The 18838-nt window shown below is 46.2% G+C and overlaps 1 protein-coding gene across 4 annotated transcripts; it reads left to right on the plus strand.

The window, feature by feature from the left end:
* The first annotated feature begins 758 nt into the window (after positions 1–758).
* On the plus strand, positions 759–10612 carry Zfp90 (ZFP90 zinc finger protein). Of its 4 annotated transcripts, none has more exons than XM_041650328.1 (5): positions 759–903; positions 1119–1185; positions 4784–4985; positions 5275–5370; positions 8815–10612. In XM_041650328.1, the coding sequence occupies exons 2-5, from the start codon at positions 1153–1155 to the stop codon at positions 10443–10445; spliced, it is 1962 nt and encodes a 653-aa protein (XP_041506262.1). In that variant the 5' UTR covers positions 759–903; positions 1119–1152; the 3' UTR covers positions 10446–10612. The 4 variants fall into 4 exon arrangements, with proteins under 4 accessions (XP_041506262.1, XP_041506265.1, XP_041506263.1 ...); XM_041650331.1 differs by having other exon boundaries at positions 4859–4985; XM_041650329.1 differs by having other exon boundaries at positions 759–1185; positions 4859–4985; positions 8726–10612.
* The last annotated feature ends 8226 nt before the right edge of the window (positions 10613–18838 follow it).

Below are 18838 nucleotides of genomic sequence, written 5' to 3' on the forward strand. Positions count from 1 at the left end.
TTGTAGGACTGGGTCTTTTATAGCCCAGGCTGGCCTTGAACCACAGTTGAGGATGCCTTGAACATCTGATCCTCCGGTCCATAATGTGTGCCTTACGATAATAGTTAAGCTTTATGGTATTATGGTCTGTAAATTATATCTCAACCAAGATCTTTGAAAAAAGAAGTGGAGGCCAAGAGTGGTGGCACATACCTTTAACCCCAGGACTCCGGAGGCAGAAGCAGGGCAATCTCTGTGAGTTCGAGGCCAGCCTGGTCTACAGAGTGAGTTCCAGGACAGCCAAGGCTATATATACAGAGAAACCCTGTCTCCAAAAACAAAACAAAACAAATAAAATTAAAAAAAAAAAAAGAAAGAATGAAAGAAGTGGGATGGTCTGGGAGAAAGACGGATGAGGCAAAATTCTAGCAGTTCAAGAAAGGAGTCAAAACACATACACACACACACACCGCCCCCAATCTCCCAAAACAAAACACACACACACACACACACACACACACACACACACACACCGCCCCCATTCTCCCAAAACACACACACACAGCCACCAATCTCCCAAAACAAAAACTTTGAACCTACACTGCCCGCTTTCTTGGGCTCTTACTACAGCGCCCACTAGGGAGCGGAGCACGTCCGCAGGCAGGGCACACAAGGATAAACTAAGAATTGCAGTTCCAGAGCCTCGGGTGGGCGGGCGCCCGGCTCCGTGTGCGCAGGCGCACTGCGGTTCTGTGCCCGCCGCTGAGGCCATTGTCCGGCCCTGTGGTGGCGGAGGCAGGTTTGCGAAGCTGGCCCTTACGCAGGACTGCACCGCCGCGAACAGAGACTGCAGCGGGCGCTAGGGGGGCGGTCCCGAGGTCGCGGATCCCGAAGCCCCGGAGGCGGTGATTCCCAGTGCCGTGGGTAGGAGGCTGGACTCCCGGCCTCGCCCACCATCCTGCGGGCGGACTGGGCGTGGCCGGAGGGACTATCCCGAGGCTGCCGGGCCTTTCATTTGGCCTTTGGGGAGATGCAGGCGGAGGCGGTCTCCTCCGGCCCTTGGGGCTGAAGTGGCTGGAGGGCTGCAGGGGTGGGGCGGCGGGGTAGCGGGATGAGTGGATCCTGTCCTCTCTCCTCAGCCCCGGATCGTAGCCAGCACACACTGAGGCAGGAATGGCCCCGAGGCCTCCGATGGTCACGCCCCAGGTGAGCCGAGCCTTCCCCACCGCCCAGAGCATCCCACCCGGCGATACCCCGGGGACGTGTACGGGACAGTTATTGTTCTAGAGTTTTGATGGCTTTGAGTCTCCTAGTCTAGCGAAAATCCCTCTTAAAGTGCCCAGACCTGGGTGGAGCAAGATTCCTGAAAGGATGGAGTAGTTTGGTGGAGTGCGATTTTATGAAGAACTGAATGTATTGGGATCCTCGACACTGAACCTTTATTACTGTGCGGGTCCTTTGAACTCTTCAGTGAGGAATGGAGAGAGTAGGATGACAAGATAGAAAAGTGAGGCTTTATGGCTCATCCACGGGGCATATGAGCAGGGAGCAGATGAGCCATGGTCAGAGGAAGAGGATGATGAAGGATGGCCATGTTGAATCGAAGACCAACATCCAGCCAAACCTGGACCGACTAGCTCCGAGTTTCTCTTGCCCCTTGCGCTTGTCTTTCTTTTTTTCCTTTAACAGATCTATAATAGTGCACTCCCTCAGTAGTCTCAGCCTCGGGTTAATTAATAAGAGGCTGATCTGTGCCGGCAGGAAGGCATATGCCCTTAATCCCAGCAGTTGGGAGGCAGAGAGAAAAGTGGATCTCCGTGAGTTCGAGGCCAGCCTGATCTACAGAGCGAGTTCCACGACAGCCAGCGCTGTTACACAGAGAAACCCTGTCTCTAAGGGAAAACATAATCCACACTCTCTTTAGAATAAAGGGTAAGGACTAGGCATATAGCTTGATGGTAGATCTCTTGCCTAGCGTATGTGAGGGCCTAGGTTCAGTTCCCAGCACCTCTGGGAAAATAGGGATGGGCTGGAAAGATGGCTCACCATTTTAGAGCACATACTGTAAAAGCACACATTGCTGTTGCAGAGAACAGTTTGGACCCTAACGCCCATGCCAGGCAGCTCACAACTGCTGTATAATCTGGTTCCTAGGGGGCGAAAGGCCTCCATCTTGCTTGAGCACCCGCACTGATGTGACCATACTGTTAGAAACAGAAGAGAGAAAAATCTCAACTCAAGGAACCAAGGAACAAAGGACCACACAAAGTGAAAGAAGTTGGCAAGGCAATGTGTTTTCTAAAATTGGGGCACCCAACCCAAAATGAGCTAACAAGCACAGTTTGCTAAGATGGCTTCTGTCTTATCCCTCATGTAGGTGCTGACTGAAACTGATCACAGTAACTGAAGCTTGACTGTGTAGTCTGACGAGACTGGCTAATTGTTGCAAAGGGGAAGGTTCAGGGGAATATAGTGCAGGCCTTTATTGGATTAACTACCTTTGTTGGAATAAAAAGTTTTTCAAAATACCCATGCACAGACACATAATAGAATAATTTGTTTTGTTTTGTTTTTGTTTTTTAAGACAGGGTTTCTTTGTGTAGCTTTGGTTGTCCTAGAACTAGCTCTGTAGACCAGACTGACCTTGAACTCACAGAGATCCACCTGCCTCTGCCTCCCTAGTACTGGTATTAAAAGTGTTCATCAGCACCGCCCAGCCAAATGAAATAATTTTAAAATTAACAATAAACTAAAAATTGTAGTTGCTATATGTATCATGTAATTACATTCAATCTAGATAAAAATACTAATGTGATTTTATGTTTTGGGGTTTTTTTGGTTTTTCAAGATAGTGTTTCTCTGTGTAACAGCTCTGGCTGTTCTAGAACTTGCTCAGCAGACCAGGCTGGCTTCAAAATCATAGATCTGCCTGCCTCTGCTTCCCAAATGCTGGGATTCAAGGCATGCACCACCACTGCCTGGCAACAACTTTGTGCATTCAACATTCCTGGTTCCCCTAGTGCTTATCTGTGAACACAAGGATGTACAAGTCTCTTAGAATCATCCAAAAAGGAAAAAAAGTGTTGTTGCCAGGCGGTGGTGGCACAGCCTTTAATCCAGGCACTCAGGAGGCAGAGGCAGGCGGATCTCTGTGAGTTCGAGGCCAGTCTGGTCTATAAAGCGAGTTCCAGGACAGGCTCCAAAGCTACACAGAGAAACCCTGTCTCAAAAAACAAAAAACAAAAACAGACAAAAGAAAGTATTGTTATTTATCCATGATGCAAAAATAATATGAAATGTGATTTTAGTAATGCATATGATTTAACTCGGTTTATTATCACTTCTATTTATAATCAGTATCTTTAAATTATTAATGGGGTATTCAACCATGTTATCCTACTGAGGCTTTGAAATGTATCATGTATCTTATGGTTCTTAACACAGCTTGATGTCCTCAAGGGCCAGCAAGATTGGGTGTAGCTGTGGCCTGAGGAGTAGTGTTGGGGGGAGGGTGCTTGAATTTATATCATCTGGAGCAGAAACCAGCAGTGGGTACCCTGACATACAGCTGTGGGGGGGGGGGTTCTAAAATAGTTCGACACTATAAGGTACAATATATGTGGGATGATCCCCAAAAAAGCCTAATGTAAAAATCGAATTGTAGAGCTGGAGATGCATTCAGTTGGTAGGATTGCTTCCCTAGCATGCACCAAGCCCTGGCTTCCATTTCAGCACCACAGAAAGAAGATGAAGTGGTTGAAGTGGTGCATCTTCTACTTTTGGGGAGCAGAAACAGAAGATTGGGGGTTCAGCCTCCGCTACATAGCGAGTTTGAGATCAGCCTGGGATACATGAGAATCTCTCTCAAAAATTAGTAAATGAGTAGGGGCTGGAGGGATGGTTCATCAGTTAAGAGCACTTACTGCTCTTGCAGAAGGCGTGGGTTCAGTTTCCAAAACACACGAGGCTGCTCACAGCTGCCTACCACACACTTCTGGGGGCTCTGACGCCCTCTCCTGACCACCATGGGCCTCCTACGTGAACATAGTGCATATGCATACCCTCAGATATACACATATAAATAAGAGAACAATTTTTTAAAGATTTATTTATTTATTATGTGTAGTGTTCTGCCTCCTGCATGTATGCCTGCAGGCCACAAGAGGGCACCAGATCTCATTATGGATGGTTGTAAGCCACCATGTGGGTGCTGGGAATTGAACTCAGGACTTCTGGAAGAGCAGTTAGTGCCCTTAACCACTGAGCCATTGCCCCCAAATATTTTTTTAAAAAATAGTAAATACATAGAAGCAATTTGCAGAGCAATATGTGTGATGTTTCATGAAGTGTGCCTGCAGTACGTGGGTAAAACATGGACACAGGACTTCCAAGTATACACACCAACTGTTGAGAAGGATCACATGGGGAGATAAAGAGGACTAGGAGGGGAAAGGCCGTCATTTTTTATCCTTTTTCGTTCGTTGCTATAGTCCCATGTTTGAATCTGGAACAGAGCAAGGAAAGAAAGCAGTGAGGAGTGAGCAACTGTATAAAAGGTTTGGTTTGAAAGGAAAACAGCAAGATAGATGGACGAAAGTGTGAGCTGTAAGCTAGGCATGTTCGTGTAGGTCTGCAGACCTGGCCCGGGAGAGGCAAAAGCATCAGGATAAAGAGGTGGGAAAGGAAAGGAGAGACAGAATAGCATATGCAGGGTTGTGGGATCTATTTCCCCTTTGACTTTCCTGTCAGACAAGCTACATGCTTTAAAATCAGCATCTCAAGACAAACATTTCCCTTTGAGCAGCAAGATCTGTTCCCGGACTTTGGGAGGAGCATTTGTGGAGTTGATCCCTACCTGAGCAGGACTGTGATCCCACAGGAGTCCGTGACATTCAAAGATGTGGCTGTGGACTTCACCCGGGAAGAATGGCACCACGTGGGCCCTGCCCAGAGGAGCTTATACAGGGACGTGATGCTGGAGAACTACAGCCACCTGGTCTCTCTCGGTAAGGAGGCTACTTCCCCACTGGCTCCCACGTCGCTGAGGTTTCCTTCCTCCGTTGCTGAGGTTTGGTGCATGCAGCATAGTAACTGAGAGGAAGTCCGGGGCTCGGTTGTGAGCCTGAAAGGTCGTTTTACAGACCCAGAAGAGGGGACTTCACTAGCATTCCTTTTTAAGCTGAACCTTTTCTTCTGTCCAGAGGTCCCGAGGATCTAGGACTAGTACTGACTTTTAGGAAGGTTCTCTGTCTTCTTGATCAAACACCCAAATCTTGTCTGTTTACCCATGAGCAGGGTATCAGGTGTCCAAGCCAGAGGTGATCTTCAAATTGGAGCAAGGAGAAGAGCCGTGGATATCAGAGAGAGAAATCCAGAGACCTTTCTGTCCAGGTAAACGAATAAGAACTCTGCTCTTGGAGATCAGTGTAGACGCAGGCACAGCTCACAGAGAGGCCTGGGAGCTGTCCGACACGCAGAGGAACCTGAAACTGTTTCTGGGTGACAATCTGCATGTCTCTCTTTTCCAGTCAGGCATTCCTACTGACAGTAAGTCTTCGGGGAAAAGATACCCCAGTGCTGGGATTATAGGCATGTACCACCACACCCAGCTTTATACCTTCTTAAGTGAGAAGTTAGCCCTCCATATCCCTTTAATGCCAGCATCCAGAAGGCAGAGGTAGGTAGTAGATCTCTGTGAGCTCTAGTGAGGTCCTGTCTCTAAACAAAGCAAAACCATAAAACAGAAAGAGGTTAGTGTAAGGTGAATCTTGGTCCTAGCATCACAGTGCTGTTCTAAGCGCACATTCTATGGGACTCAGCACTGCCTTCACTGTTCAAAAGGAAGCATGTTAGTTGGGTAGTGGTCACGCCTTTAAGCCCAGCTGTAGGGAGGCAGAGGCAGGCGGTCTGAGTCCAAGGCCAGCCTGGTCTGCAGAGCGAGTTCCAGGACAGCCAGGGCTATACAGAGAAACCCTGTCTTGAGAAACCAACAAAACAAAACAAAACAAAGAAAGAAGAAGAAGCATGTTAGAGTTTTTGAAAAAGTAAGGTGTTCAAAAGCCAGCGAATCTGTGTTCATTTTTAACTCACAGAGAGAGAGCTCACCCTGTGATGGAGCTTCTGTCTAGCCTCAGTACATTGTGTTCTGTAACCGTACACTCCTTAGTAAATCGATACTCAGCGAGTGCACACTGTTTGAAAAAATTCTGTTCCAGGTCTTTACTAATGAAAAAAAAAAACAACAAAAACTAAACTTTTATTAAGTGACCCACTGAAAAGAATTCTAATAATACAAAGCCTTTCTTGCCTGTAGGAGTTTTGTTTCTTGTTTTTGTTTGTGAGCAGTGTCCTGTTGTGTGGTCCAGGCTGGCCTCAGACTTGCCACCCTGCAGCTCCCAGGTGCTGAAGTTACAAGTGCCATTGTGTGTGACTGTCCTTACGAGGTTAGGATTAATTCTCGTTGCAAGTGTAGATATTTGGGAATTGGGCTTTTTCAACTGTGTTTCCTCTCCCAATATTTTATTATAAAAATTTCAAATATATGGAAAAATTTAAAAAAACCCTGTGCAGCAGTTATCATAAAGCTGCCTAGATGATCACATTTGTTGTAGTGTGCTATTTGCTTTATCACGCATCTCCTCATCTACTCATGTAGGAATTACCTTTCTAATGCACTTTAAAGGAAGTTGGAAACATAAGTATGCACATCAGTAACTGGAGTTGTTTCCTTTCTTTTTCCTTTTGAAATATTGAGAATAAAATCCAGGACTTTGCACAAATTCTTTTTAAAAAGTGCTGTATTGCTGAACTTCTGAGTCCAGAGCCAAAGTTTTTAATTAATTATTCTTAAATCTCAGGGCATGTCTGGAAAAAGAAAACAAGACTCTCAGGGCATGTTTATTCTGGCTTTTTTTTTTTAATAAAGAGATTACTTTCTCTATATGTATGCAAAAGTAGGAAGTATGTGTACCCGTGTAGAGTGTCCACCAAAGCCAGAGGAGGGTACTGGATCCTCTGGAGTTGGAGGTACAGTCAGTTGTTAGCTGTGTGGGTGCTGGGAACTGAACTTGAGTCCTCTGCAAAAACCATATGTGCTCTTAAATACTGAGCCATCTCTCAAACCCTGTCCACTTGTTTATATATATATATATATATGTGTGTGTGTGTGTGTGTGTGTGTGTGTGTGTCTTGCTTGTATGTATGTCTGTGCACCATGTGTGTACAGCCCACAGAGAAGAGACATCTTTTGGTTTTTCAAAATAGGGGTTTTCTGTGTAAAAGTCCTAGCTGTCCTGGAACTTGTCTTGTAGATCAAGCTAGCCTTGAACTCACAGAGATCTGCTTACCTCTGCCCCCTCCCCCGAGTTAAAGGTATGTACTACCACGTCCAGCTCAGTTTTTTTTTAAATAAATGCTTATATGTACAATCCTATTGCTTTTGACAAGTGTGTTCACCCTTTCAACCCATATTCCCTAGTATTTTTGTTGTTGTTTTTTTGGGTGGGGGTTTGGGTTTTTTTGTTTTGTTTTGTTTTGGAATTCTAGGTATAAGTGACCATGCCTGGCATTTACCTTAGGTTTTATTTATTTATTTATTTATTTATTTTTTAGCAAAGGAGACTCTTTTTTATTTATTTATTTGTGCAGTATCCTGCCTTGTAGGACAGAAGAGGGCACCAGATCTTATTATAGGTGGTTGTGAGCCACCACGTGGTTGCTGGGAATTGAACTCAGGACCTCCAGAAGAGCAATCAGTGCTCTTAACCACTGAGCCATCTCTCCAGCCCCTTCCCTTAGGTTTTAAAGATAACCATTTTTAGATTTATTTATTTCATTGTTTTATGTATATGAGTGTTTTGCCTGCGTGTATGTATATACATCATGTGTATGTCTGATGCCCGTAGAGCTCAGAAAAGAGGGCATTGGGTCCTCTGAGACTGGAGTTACAGATGAATATGAGTTTGCATGTGGGTGCTGGGAATCGAACCTGGAATTCTGCAAGAGCAACAAGTGCTCTTCAACACTGAGCCGACTCCCCAGCCCTAAAGGCTCCCATTCTTAGAACCTAAAAATCAATGTGTTATCTAGTATTAGTATTCTGTGGTAAAAACAGACTTAGGAATACATCTGTTGATTGAAATAGATCCGCGGTCAAGAGAAGGGATTGGGGAGCTGGGGAGACGGCTCAGCGGTTTGAGCACTTGCTCTTGCAGAGGACTCGGGTTCAGTTCCCAGCACCTACATAGAATAAATATTATTTTACTATAAGTGTTATACATACATCACACACATTAAAAACACACACAAAAGAAAGATGATTGCTATAGAATCAGAACTCAGATAGATTGAAACTACTCCTAAATGTAAGGTCAAAATTAACTTTAGTTTGCTCCATTTTTAGTACAGTGTATGGCCCCCCAAGTATGTCAAAGAATCTTTTCAGTACATCCTTGACAGTAGATCTTATAGAGAAATTATGAAATCAACTTTAAAGAAACTATAAAATTGGTGGATTAGAAAGGTAGACTTTTTTGTTATGCCCCCTAAAATGAACAGGAAACATGGAAACCTACAGGATAGAATATGACTCTATTTTGCTTGCATCTGCACCTCACACACTTCGGCTCCTTTCTTCTTTTGTTTCCTGTCAGACTAACCCCACTCACAAGGGCTTGCCTCGTTCTCTGGACGTGACAGACACTCTGGATTCGTAATACTCACTGACACCCCACTCTCTTTCCCGCAGCATAAGGCTTCCGCAGTCTCATCTGTCCTGTAGCCTTCTGTTTGCACTGAAAGGAATTTGGGAACTTTTGCACTTTATATTTCTTTTAGACTGGAAGACCAGGCCTGACACCAAGCCATCAAGTCTTCGGCAGGGCACATCCGGAGAATCCCACAGTACAGATGTTCTATCACGTGCCACACAGGGAGATCCCTGGGATGTCAGGATCCAGAGGCACCAGGAGAGTTGGGGGAGACATCTGGGACCAGAGGCATCGTCCCAGAAAGAAAGAGCCACTCTGGAGACAAATCTTGAGCAAAATAAATTTGACGAAGACTCTAGATTGAGCACAGACTTGGTACCACAACTAGACATGCCTTCAAGTGTAAGGCCCAGTGGATGTGAAACACTTGGAAATAACTTAGAGTATAACTCAGAATTAGTTACTCGGAATAGTGTCCTTGCAAAAAAGAAGCCTTATAAATGTGATAAATGTCGAAAATCATTTATTCACAGATCATCCCTTAATAAGCATGAGAAAATTCATAAAGATGATGCTTATCCCAATGGTACAGACCAAGGCGTCTATCCTGGAAGGAAACATCATGAATGTACTGATTGTGGGAAGACCTTCCTCTGGAAAACACAGCTTACTGAACATCAGAGAATTCACACTGGGGAAAAGCCCTTCGAGTGTACTGTGTGTGGGAAGGCCTTCAGGCACAGCTCATCCCTAGGTCAGCATGAAAATGCACACACAGGAGAGAAGCCCTACCAATGTAGTCTCTGTGGGAAAGCCTTCCAGCGCAGTTCCTCCCTCGTTCAACACCAGAGAATCCACACTGGAGAAAAACCCTACCGATGCAATCTCTGCGGGCGGTCATTCAGGCATGGTACCTCCCTCACTCAACACGAGGTTACACACAGTGGAGAGAAACCCTTCCAGTGCAAGGAGTGCGGGAAAGCCTTTAGTAGATGTTCTTCGCTTGTCCAGCACGAGAGGACTCACACCGGAGAGAAGCCTTTTGAATGCAGCATATGTGGGAGGGCTTTTGGGCAGAGCCCATCCCTCTACAAGCATATGAGGATTCACAAAAGAGGCAAGCCTTACCAAAGCAGCGACTTCAGCATGGCTTTCGAGCCCAATGCATCTCTTATTCAAGGTGAAAGTGCACTTACTGAGGTGAAATTGCACCATTGTGATAGCTGTGGGGAAGACTTCAGTCACATCGCGGACTTCACGGACCATCAGAGGGTCCATGCTGGAGAGACGTCGTATGACGCTGAGCAGTCTGCGTCTCAGCCCGGAGAGAAGCCCTACCAGTGTAATGTATGTGGAAAAGCTTTTAAAAGGAGCACAAGTTTCATAGAGCATCATAGAATTCACACTGGAGAGAAACCCTACGAATGTAACGAATGCGGAGAAGCCTTCAGTCGGCGCTCCTCACTGACCCAGCATGAGAGAACCCACACTGGAGAGAAACCCTATGAATGTATCGACTGCGGCAAAGCCTTCAGTCAGAGCTCATCCCTTATTCAGCATGAAAGAACGCACACCGGGGAGAAACCCTATGAATGTAGTGAATGTGGGCGTGCCTTTAGAAAGAAAACCAACCTGCACGATCATCAGAGAATCCATACTGGAGAAAAACCTTATGCTTGTAAGGAATGTGGGAAAAACTTCAGTAGGAGCTCAGCTCTTACTAAACACCAGAGAATTCATGCACGAAATAAACTGTAGGAAACCAAAAATTATGGAACGGATAGGAAGCTTTGTCTAAAGTACTGTCCCAATCTAGTATCAGGATTCTGAAAGTTTGGAAATGTAATTATGTTTTTGTACCCTGCATATGGAAAAAACTGTGCCAAGAGACAGGTTTGTTTTTTTTTTTTAAATAAAAGCCACTCTTTTCTATTTGATTACAGGCTTTTTGTAAAAAAAAAAAAAAAAAAAAAAAAAAAAAACTATATATAGTCATTTAGAAATGATACAACCTTGCTAAACCTTTTGAATATGTATGTCTGAAATCACCAAGTTTTGAAGCTTGGTATATAAATCCTATTGTTTACAAGCTTAAAAGAAAGAAAACTCATAGTGTGGCCAAAACATTTTAAACATTATAGTTTCACTTGGCTGAAACAAGTTCTTCTTCCTCTTTCTCCTCTTCCTCCTTCTTTTTTTCTTTTTCAAGACAGGGTTTCTTTTTAGCTTTGGAGCCTGGCCTTGAACTCACAGAGACCTGCCTGCCTCTGCCTCTGCCTCTGCCTCTGCCTCCCGAGTACTAGGAGTACTAGGTGGCCACCACCGCCTAGCTTGGCTAAAACTCTTCCATAAAGCTTGAATCCATGGAAATCAGTTTGTGTCCAGAAAGTCACCACTGAAAGAATTCCAGGAGCTAATTACTCACAGCCGTAAACTGTAGTGTCCTTTCCTTGCTCTTGCCATGCCATTTCAGGAGGAGGTCTGACTCTGAGCTTCCTCCCCACTGCCTCCCCACCCCACCCCTCTCTCTGGCTCTGTCCCTGTGCCTGTCTTTCCCTTTTTTCTCTTTTTGCCAAGTTTACTATAGAGAATTATAAACCTAATTACCTACAGCCGTAAACTTTATCTTTGACTCCATTTACAGAAACAACATGTTTTGGCTCTTTTTGTATGCAAAGAAAATATACTGCTGCCGGGTGGTGGTGGCGCACGCCTTTAATCCCAGGCGGATCTCTGTGAGTTCAAGGCCAGCCTGGTCTTAGAAAAGCTAGTTCCAGGACAGAAACCAAAAAGCCACAGAGAAACCCTGTCTCGAAAATAAATAAAAAAAAAAAAAAAAAAGAAAGAAAGAAAAAGAAAATATACTGCTATTTCAAAAACTATTTCAGCTCTGTTGCTTTTCTGTTAGCAAACATGAGATAAGCTTCCCTCGTACCTGTAAACTGACTATCCTGAGGGAATTTCCAGAACCTTTTTGGGTTCAGTTAACAACAGTGCCGATGAATTTGGAATAACAGTGAACATTTCTGGGGTCCCTTTTTTTCCTCAAGGTCCATTGGCCACCAGTCCACAAGGACAAAGGGGCAGAAGGTTGAAGGCCTAATGCCATCTGGATGATGAACTTGTCACCCAGGAGGAGCTCCTGATAACTTACCAGACCACCTTGGAGACTGGATCTCCTCTGACTCTGCCCTTCTTCCCAGGGTCCTTAGTCTGGTTTTCCTGCTCAGCCTTATCCTGTCCAACTATTGGCCGGTCAGTTTCTTTATTAAACCAATCACAGCATAAATTACACAGTATGTAGAAGGATTATTCCACAGAAGCCTCCTCTATGTATTTTATCCTTGTTGGAGAGGCCAATAACCTGCCGATACCTTTGATCATATTGTCAATGACAAGTTTGTCATTTAACCCCGGAATTGCCTAGTTCTAAAAGCATAGCTCTTAGCATCTAAAAGTATAGTGTTGTTATTATTTTTTTTTTTCTGTAACAGGGATTCTCCATGTAGCCCTGGCTGTCCTGGAACTTGCTCTGTAAGCCAGACTGTCCTCAGACTCACAGAGATCTTCCAGCCTCTGCCTCTCAATTGCTGGGATTAAAAGCGTGCACCACCACCATTCAGCCTAAAAGTACAGTCTTAATGACATCTCTAGAGCCATGCTGTATTTGAGGAGCTGCATGTAACTCCATCTTTAGGGCGTGGCGCAAGGTCTGTGGATGCGTTGAGTGCTCGCACGCCACAGGGCGTGTGTTGAAGTCAGAGGACAACTGTGGAGTCAGCTGTCTACTAACCCCGATGTGGGTCCCAGGGGCTGACTTTAGATTCTCAGGGTCGGCAGTGATGCTATTACCCACTGAGCCATCTCTCTGGTACTCTGCCTTGCTTTTGTTTTTGTTTTTAAGACAGGGTCTGTCTTAGGGTTTCTAGTGCTGTGACAAAAACACCATGACCAAAGAGCAAGCTGGGGAGGAAAGGGTTTGTTAGGCTCACACTTCAGCATTGCTGGTCATTAGTGAAGGAAGTCAGGACAGGAACTCAAACAGGGCAGGGTCCTGAAAGCAGGAGCTGATGTAGAGGCCATGGAGGGAAGCTGCTTACTGGCTTTGCTTCCCATGACTCGCTCACCCCACCTTCTTACAGAGCCCAGGATCAATAGCCCAGGCATGGTGCTCCCCACAGTGGGCCCCACCTCCCAGTTTATCACTAAATGAGACAATGCCTTACAGCTGAACCTCAAGAAGGCATTTCCTCACCTGAGGCTTCTTTCTCTGATGGCTCTAGCTTGTGTCCAGTTGACACACAAAGCCAACCAGTACAGGGTCCCTCAATGAACACTGAGCTCACTAATTCAGCTCGACCAGTTTAGTTAGCCCCAGGCACCTCCTGAGTCGGCCTCCCTGGCACTGGAATTACAGGCGTGTGCCACCGTGCTTAGCTGTTTTAAGCATTCATATCAGCCCTCATGCTTGCGTGGAAAATACTTTGCCAGTTGATCAGTCTTCCCTGCCCTACCCACCCGCCCTTTTTGGGAACAGGGTCTTGTGTAACTCAGGCTAGTCTCAAACTCATTAGTTTAGGATGGCCTTGAACCACTTATTCTCCTGCTTCCACCACATAACTACTTAGGTTACAGCCATCACTGTAATCTGCTGGTCCGACCTGTCACCTGGGTGGCCTGTCCCTTTAAGAGACAAGCCCTTCCCACTCACAATCTCCCCCTCTTCCTGCCAGGCAAGCAGATCTCCTGCCTCTACTTTGTCTCCCTGTCCTTCTCCTGAAGAGGCAGTCTCTGCCTCTCTCTCTGCTCTTTCCTGTCTTTCTCTGCCCATCTCCTCTTCTTCCCCCTTCCATAACCCTGAACTCTTATACCATTCCCCATACCCACTAAGTAAGCTCTATACTCAAGCTCTCTCCGCATGGCATATCTGTCTGCATCCCACCCGCCAGGGGACCCGTGCAGCCTCAGGTCACCAGCATCATGAAAGAAAGCAATCATGCCTGTGGTGATACCTTTTTTTAAATTTTGAGAACATATCTTTATTTTGAGAACATATCTTTATTTTGAGAACATATCTTTATTGGTATCTTTATTTAGGCATAATTTTCATAGTTTATAATAAAGTATAATGTATATGATTTAAAGGTTTTCAGTACACTGACAGAACTGTACAAGATCACAATCATAGGACATCTTTACCACCTCCCAAATTATCACCTAACAGTGTTTTTTTTTAAATATTTATTTATTATGTATACAATATTCTGTCTGTGTGTACACCTGCTGGCCAGAAGAGGGCACCAGACCTCATTACAGATGGTTGTGAGCCACCATGTGGTTGCTGGGAATTGAACTCAGGACCTTTGGAAGAGCAGGCAATGCTCTTAACCTCTGAGCCATCTCTCCAGCCCCATCACCTAACAGTGTTATATTTTTGTTTTATTTATTTTTTTATGTACCAATCCCAGCTCCTCCTCCCTCCTTCCCATCAGGCTGTTCACTGCCAGTCTTCTCTGCTGGGGGAAAAAAGAGTCTATATTGGGAAAGGAAGTATGTGATGGATCTCCACCATCGCTGAATACAGTCTCAGGCACAGCACAGCAGGGTCATCCTTGAAGACCCCACCACATAGGGCCTCCTGGGTAGCCGCTTCTCCCACATACAGGCAGAGCGAGTCTCTTACAGTGGTCTGCAGGACCCAAGCCTGGGACTTCCTATAGCCCTGGGTCAGAGGGAGGGGACAGCCCAGCCAGTGCAGTGGCTGGGATCGATCAACCTGCACGGCCACCCCTGGGAGTCTGATGCACAGCCAGGCCAGAGGTTTGGAGCAAGAAGAGCTGGTAGCAGATGCCTGTTGCTGGGCATCCCCTCAAAATTATACCGAGTTGCCAGACTCCTCTTCACACACAGGATTTCAATACCTTTCCCCCTATTACTCCTTCCCAACTGTCTCAGGAGAACGGCAGCAGCCTTGCTTTCCTTGAAAGTGGCTTATCCAGCCAAGCCTTAAATTGGGACTTACCAGTGTGCTACAACTGCTGAGTCTCCCTGCAAAATGTCTGTGTTCACTTAAGGTGTCGCGTCTCTTTCCCTGGCAGGGTCATCCGTGCACATTTACTTCTGGTTGGGACTGGGTTTGAACCATTCCATGCTCTTGTTTTCAGGAATTCATTTTGTGGATGGATGAGGTTCTCTCAAAGTGTTTTTGCATGTTGCTAGCATTATTTTTTTCTCTCTCCCTCTCCCTCCCTCTCCCTCTCTCCCCCTTTTTCTCTCTCTCTCCTTCTCCCCATCTCTCTCCCTCTATCTCCCTCTCTTTCCCTCTCTCCCTCTCTCTCCCCATCTCTCTCTTTCCCTCCCCCCCCCCGCCTCCTGCATGTCTCACACTGAGCTGCACACAGGGATGGGCACCTCCTAGGTGCACACTTAGCAGTTATGAACAGAACAAAAGCACAAGCCCAAGGCTGCTCAGTGCTTTCCTATTTCTCTTTTATCATCTTTAATTTTTTTATTTTATGTTTGGGTGCTTGGTCTGGGCATACATCTGTGCACCATGCATGCCTCTGGAGACACACAGGCTAGAAGAGGGCATCAGATCTACAGACAGTTGTGAGCCATGTGGGTGCTGGAAATGGGATCTCCGTCCACTGCAAGAGCAGCTAATACTGCAGAGTTGTCTCCTTAGCCCCCATGTTCCCAGTTCTTGCTTGGTCCTCTTCGCTCTCTGTGTGATCTGAGACAAATACCTAAGTTCTCTACATTATTTTCCCCTGCTGTTAAAGGGGCATATTAACAGCCCCCATGGGGCTAACACTTGCATGATATTTGGCTATGGCCAGCACTTTCAGATGCTTCTTGCCATAATCTTGTCCTTTCAGAAAGAGGAGGGCCTGGAATCAGTGGACACTAGCTAGCTGTCTCCTCCCATCCTCACCTTTAAAATGGGAGCTGCCACAGCCCCACCTAACAGGGTTGACCAAGAGGATTAAGTGAGAGTACCTGTAATGTACTTAGCACTGGGCCTCAAACATAAAAGTACTTTTTAAAGTGCCCAGGGCTAGGACAAGCATGGAGGGACACACCTGTAATTCCAGGGCTGCCCAGGTTGAGGTAGGTTAGTCATTCTCCTACTATGTAGTGAGCTGAGACCAGCCTGGGCTTCATGACAGCGTGGCTCATGCAAAACAAACAAAAACCTCTAAATAAATGAGTGATTAAGCTTTTAGACTTCAAGTGAACAGGGCACAGCTTTGGAGGTCCAGGCGGGCAGGAGAACTTGCTGGGAGCCGTCCACCCACTGCCAGACAGCCGCTAAATGTGCCTTCCTGGTGACCACCAGGGGGCGCTGGCGCACTGCTGAGGGCTCCAGTCCTCCGGAAGCGCGGAGCTGGAAGAACATAGCTGGTCCTGCATCCTAAGGGCTTTTATTTTATTTCATTTTTTCCCCCTTATATCCCTTCCCTACTACAAATGATCCTGAATTTCCCCACTTTCATGAGATGAGCTAACCTCTGCAGCTTCCATCCTACCGCTCTTCGCCTGAGAGGAAATGACCGAGACCCAGAGGAAAAAGTGATGCAAATCCTCGCCCCTGATAGAAAAAGAGCGAGGCCCACTCCACAGGTCCTTAGCACTTGATGCCCTCTATACCTAGAATACTCTCCCCCCCCCACCCCCTCGAATGAATGGTTTCCTCCATCATCTTCAAGTCTCTGTTCAAACACCAGTTTTTCAGCAAAGCCATTCTCTACTGTGTTACCAAGCATGGTGGTGTTCACCTTTAATCCCGCACACTTAAAAGGCATAGAGAGGTGAATGTTTGTGAGTTCAAGGCCAGTCAGGGAAACATAGTCCCTGACTCAAAACAACAAAAACAAAAAACACCTGCCACAATTTGTAAAGCGGCTTCCATGGCAAGGGGTTTTGCTTTTGAAGCAGTTGGACACGGGAAGAACATTCTAGACAGCACAGGTGAGCTCAGTCTGTCATGAGGATCTTTCTAAGCAGGAAGAGGAAGCCCAGGGGAGTCAGAGTGAGTGACGGTGGGATGATGGGAAGGAAGTTGGAGCGATGCACTTGGAAGATAGAGGAAGAGACCATGAGCTAAGCCATGCAAGCAGTCTCTGGATTGAATGAATGGACAAGCTAAGGAAACAGATTCTTCCCTGGAGCTTCCAGAAGGAACAAAGCCACACAGCTGGAGAAACAGTGGATAGGGTGTGTGCCCAGAATGTGCAAGGCCCTGCGGTTGAAAGGGGGAGAAAGAAAAAGGAAGGAAAGAAAAGGAAGGCAGGCATGGGGGGAGGGAGGACCCTGTTGATCCGTGACTGTAGCTCAGCAAGACCCACTCCAATGAGTGCCACCCAAAGCTGCGGATTAGGAAACGGGATTACTTTAAACCATCACATCTATGGCGGTTTGTTACAGTATCAGTAGAAAATGAGCAAGCCAGCCTTGGTTGTATAAATTAGAAGTGAACCACCATACAGTTCACATTCACAGGGGTTGTGAACACACACCATTATTAGGAATCATTTTAGAAGCTGCCTATCACAATGAATAAATTAACGTGAACCCCACTTTGCAGGTAGATAAACTGAGACGGGGGGGGGGGGGTAAATAATTTGCCTGCAGTCATGTGCCGAGTTCCAAGACAGGCTCCAAAGCTGTAGAGAAACCCTGTCTCAAAAAGGGGGGGAGGAGGATTATTTTCGAGAGCCCCCAAGGCCAGCTCCACCCCAGGGCTTTTGCATTTACTGTCTCCACCTCATCCTCAGGTCCCTGCTGTAAGGCAAGCCAGGTCTTCCCTGATTGCCACTCACAAACACGGTGACTTCCTGTCTGTCCACCCCATTTAAGTCCTGCCTAAGGTCCGTTCCCACCATGGCCATCCCTCGTGAGGATGTAGCGCCATGTGCTGTGTTCAGCATTGTACGTTGTATTCCCAGTACACACAGTAAGCTTTCAGTACGGATCTACTAGATGCATTCATGTCTTCACAAAGAGGTCTAACAGTGACACACAGACTGGTCAGCTCACTTCTCCGAGTTGATGATGACGAAAGGAGATTTATAAAGAAAATGACAAGGTGTCGAGGCCTAGGGTGTAGTTTTAACGAAATGAGTTTCGGTTCCCTACCAACCGGCTGGACCCGGGGGCACTGACAGGCGTGATCTCTGACAGGCCTTTGTCCCCACAGTCTTCAGTTCAAGACCAGATGGGCCTATATATTTTCCAGGCTAGGCAGGCTACATAGTGAGAATATGATTTAAAATGCAAGATAGATAGATAGAGGAAAGGTCATTTGGGAGAGACTATTTGTCTTAGGGTTTCTATTGCTGTGAAGAGACACCATGACCACAGCAACTCTTATAGAGGAAAACATTTAATTGGGGCTGGCTTACAGTTCAGAGATTAGTCCATTATCGTCATGTTGAGTGGCATGCAGGCAAACATGGTGTTGGAGGAGCTGAGAGTTCTACATCTGCAGGCAACAAGAAGGGAACTGTGACACTGAGCACAGGAGCCCTCAATGCCCACCCCCACAGTGACACACTTTCTCCAACAAGGCCACAGTTCCAAATAGTGTCATTCCCTGGGGGGGCGGAGGGAATTTTCTTTCAAACCACCACACTCCATTTATTGAGCCTTAATGTTTTTCTAACTCCAGGGAGCAGCAGAGAAGGGTGACTCCCAGCTGACTTGAACAGTGAGCTGGAAAGTCTGGTTCCATAACCAGGTGATGTGTGTGTCTAGGATGTCTGTACCAGTCATGGTGGAGCTCTTCATGCAAACGAAGGATTACCACCTACAACAATCCAGCAATCCATGTCTTTTTGCTGGGCCAGGGTGAAGGTGGAGGAATGGGGAATGGAGGTGAGGGTTGCGATGGAGATCTTCCCTCTGATCTGAACGAGGCAGTTGAAGAGTAACCAGCATAGTTTCAAGTTCACCAACACTTATCTTATTATTGATTGATTGATTTTTTTTTTTTGTAGATAGAGCTTATGCAGCCCAAGATGACCTCAAAAAAATCACAGTAGAGGCTAACCTTGAATTCGTGACCCTCCTGTGCATCTCCTGGGTCCTGGAATTGCACAACCATGCCTGGCACTCCCGGGGGCTGCTCTATTGCATACAGCGCTATTTTC

This window comes from Microtus oregoni, unplaced genomic scaffold (assembly GCF_018167655.1).
Source record: "Microtus oregoni isolate MIOR12 unplaced genomic scaffold, Mior012 000004F_ref0000308, whole genome shotgun sequence".
Lineage (NCBI taxonomy): Eukaryota > Metazoa > Chordata > Mammalia > Rodentia > Cricetidae > Microtus > Microtus oregoni.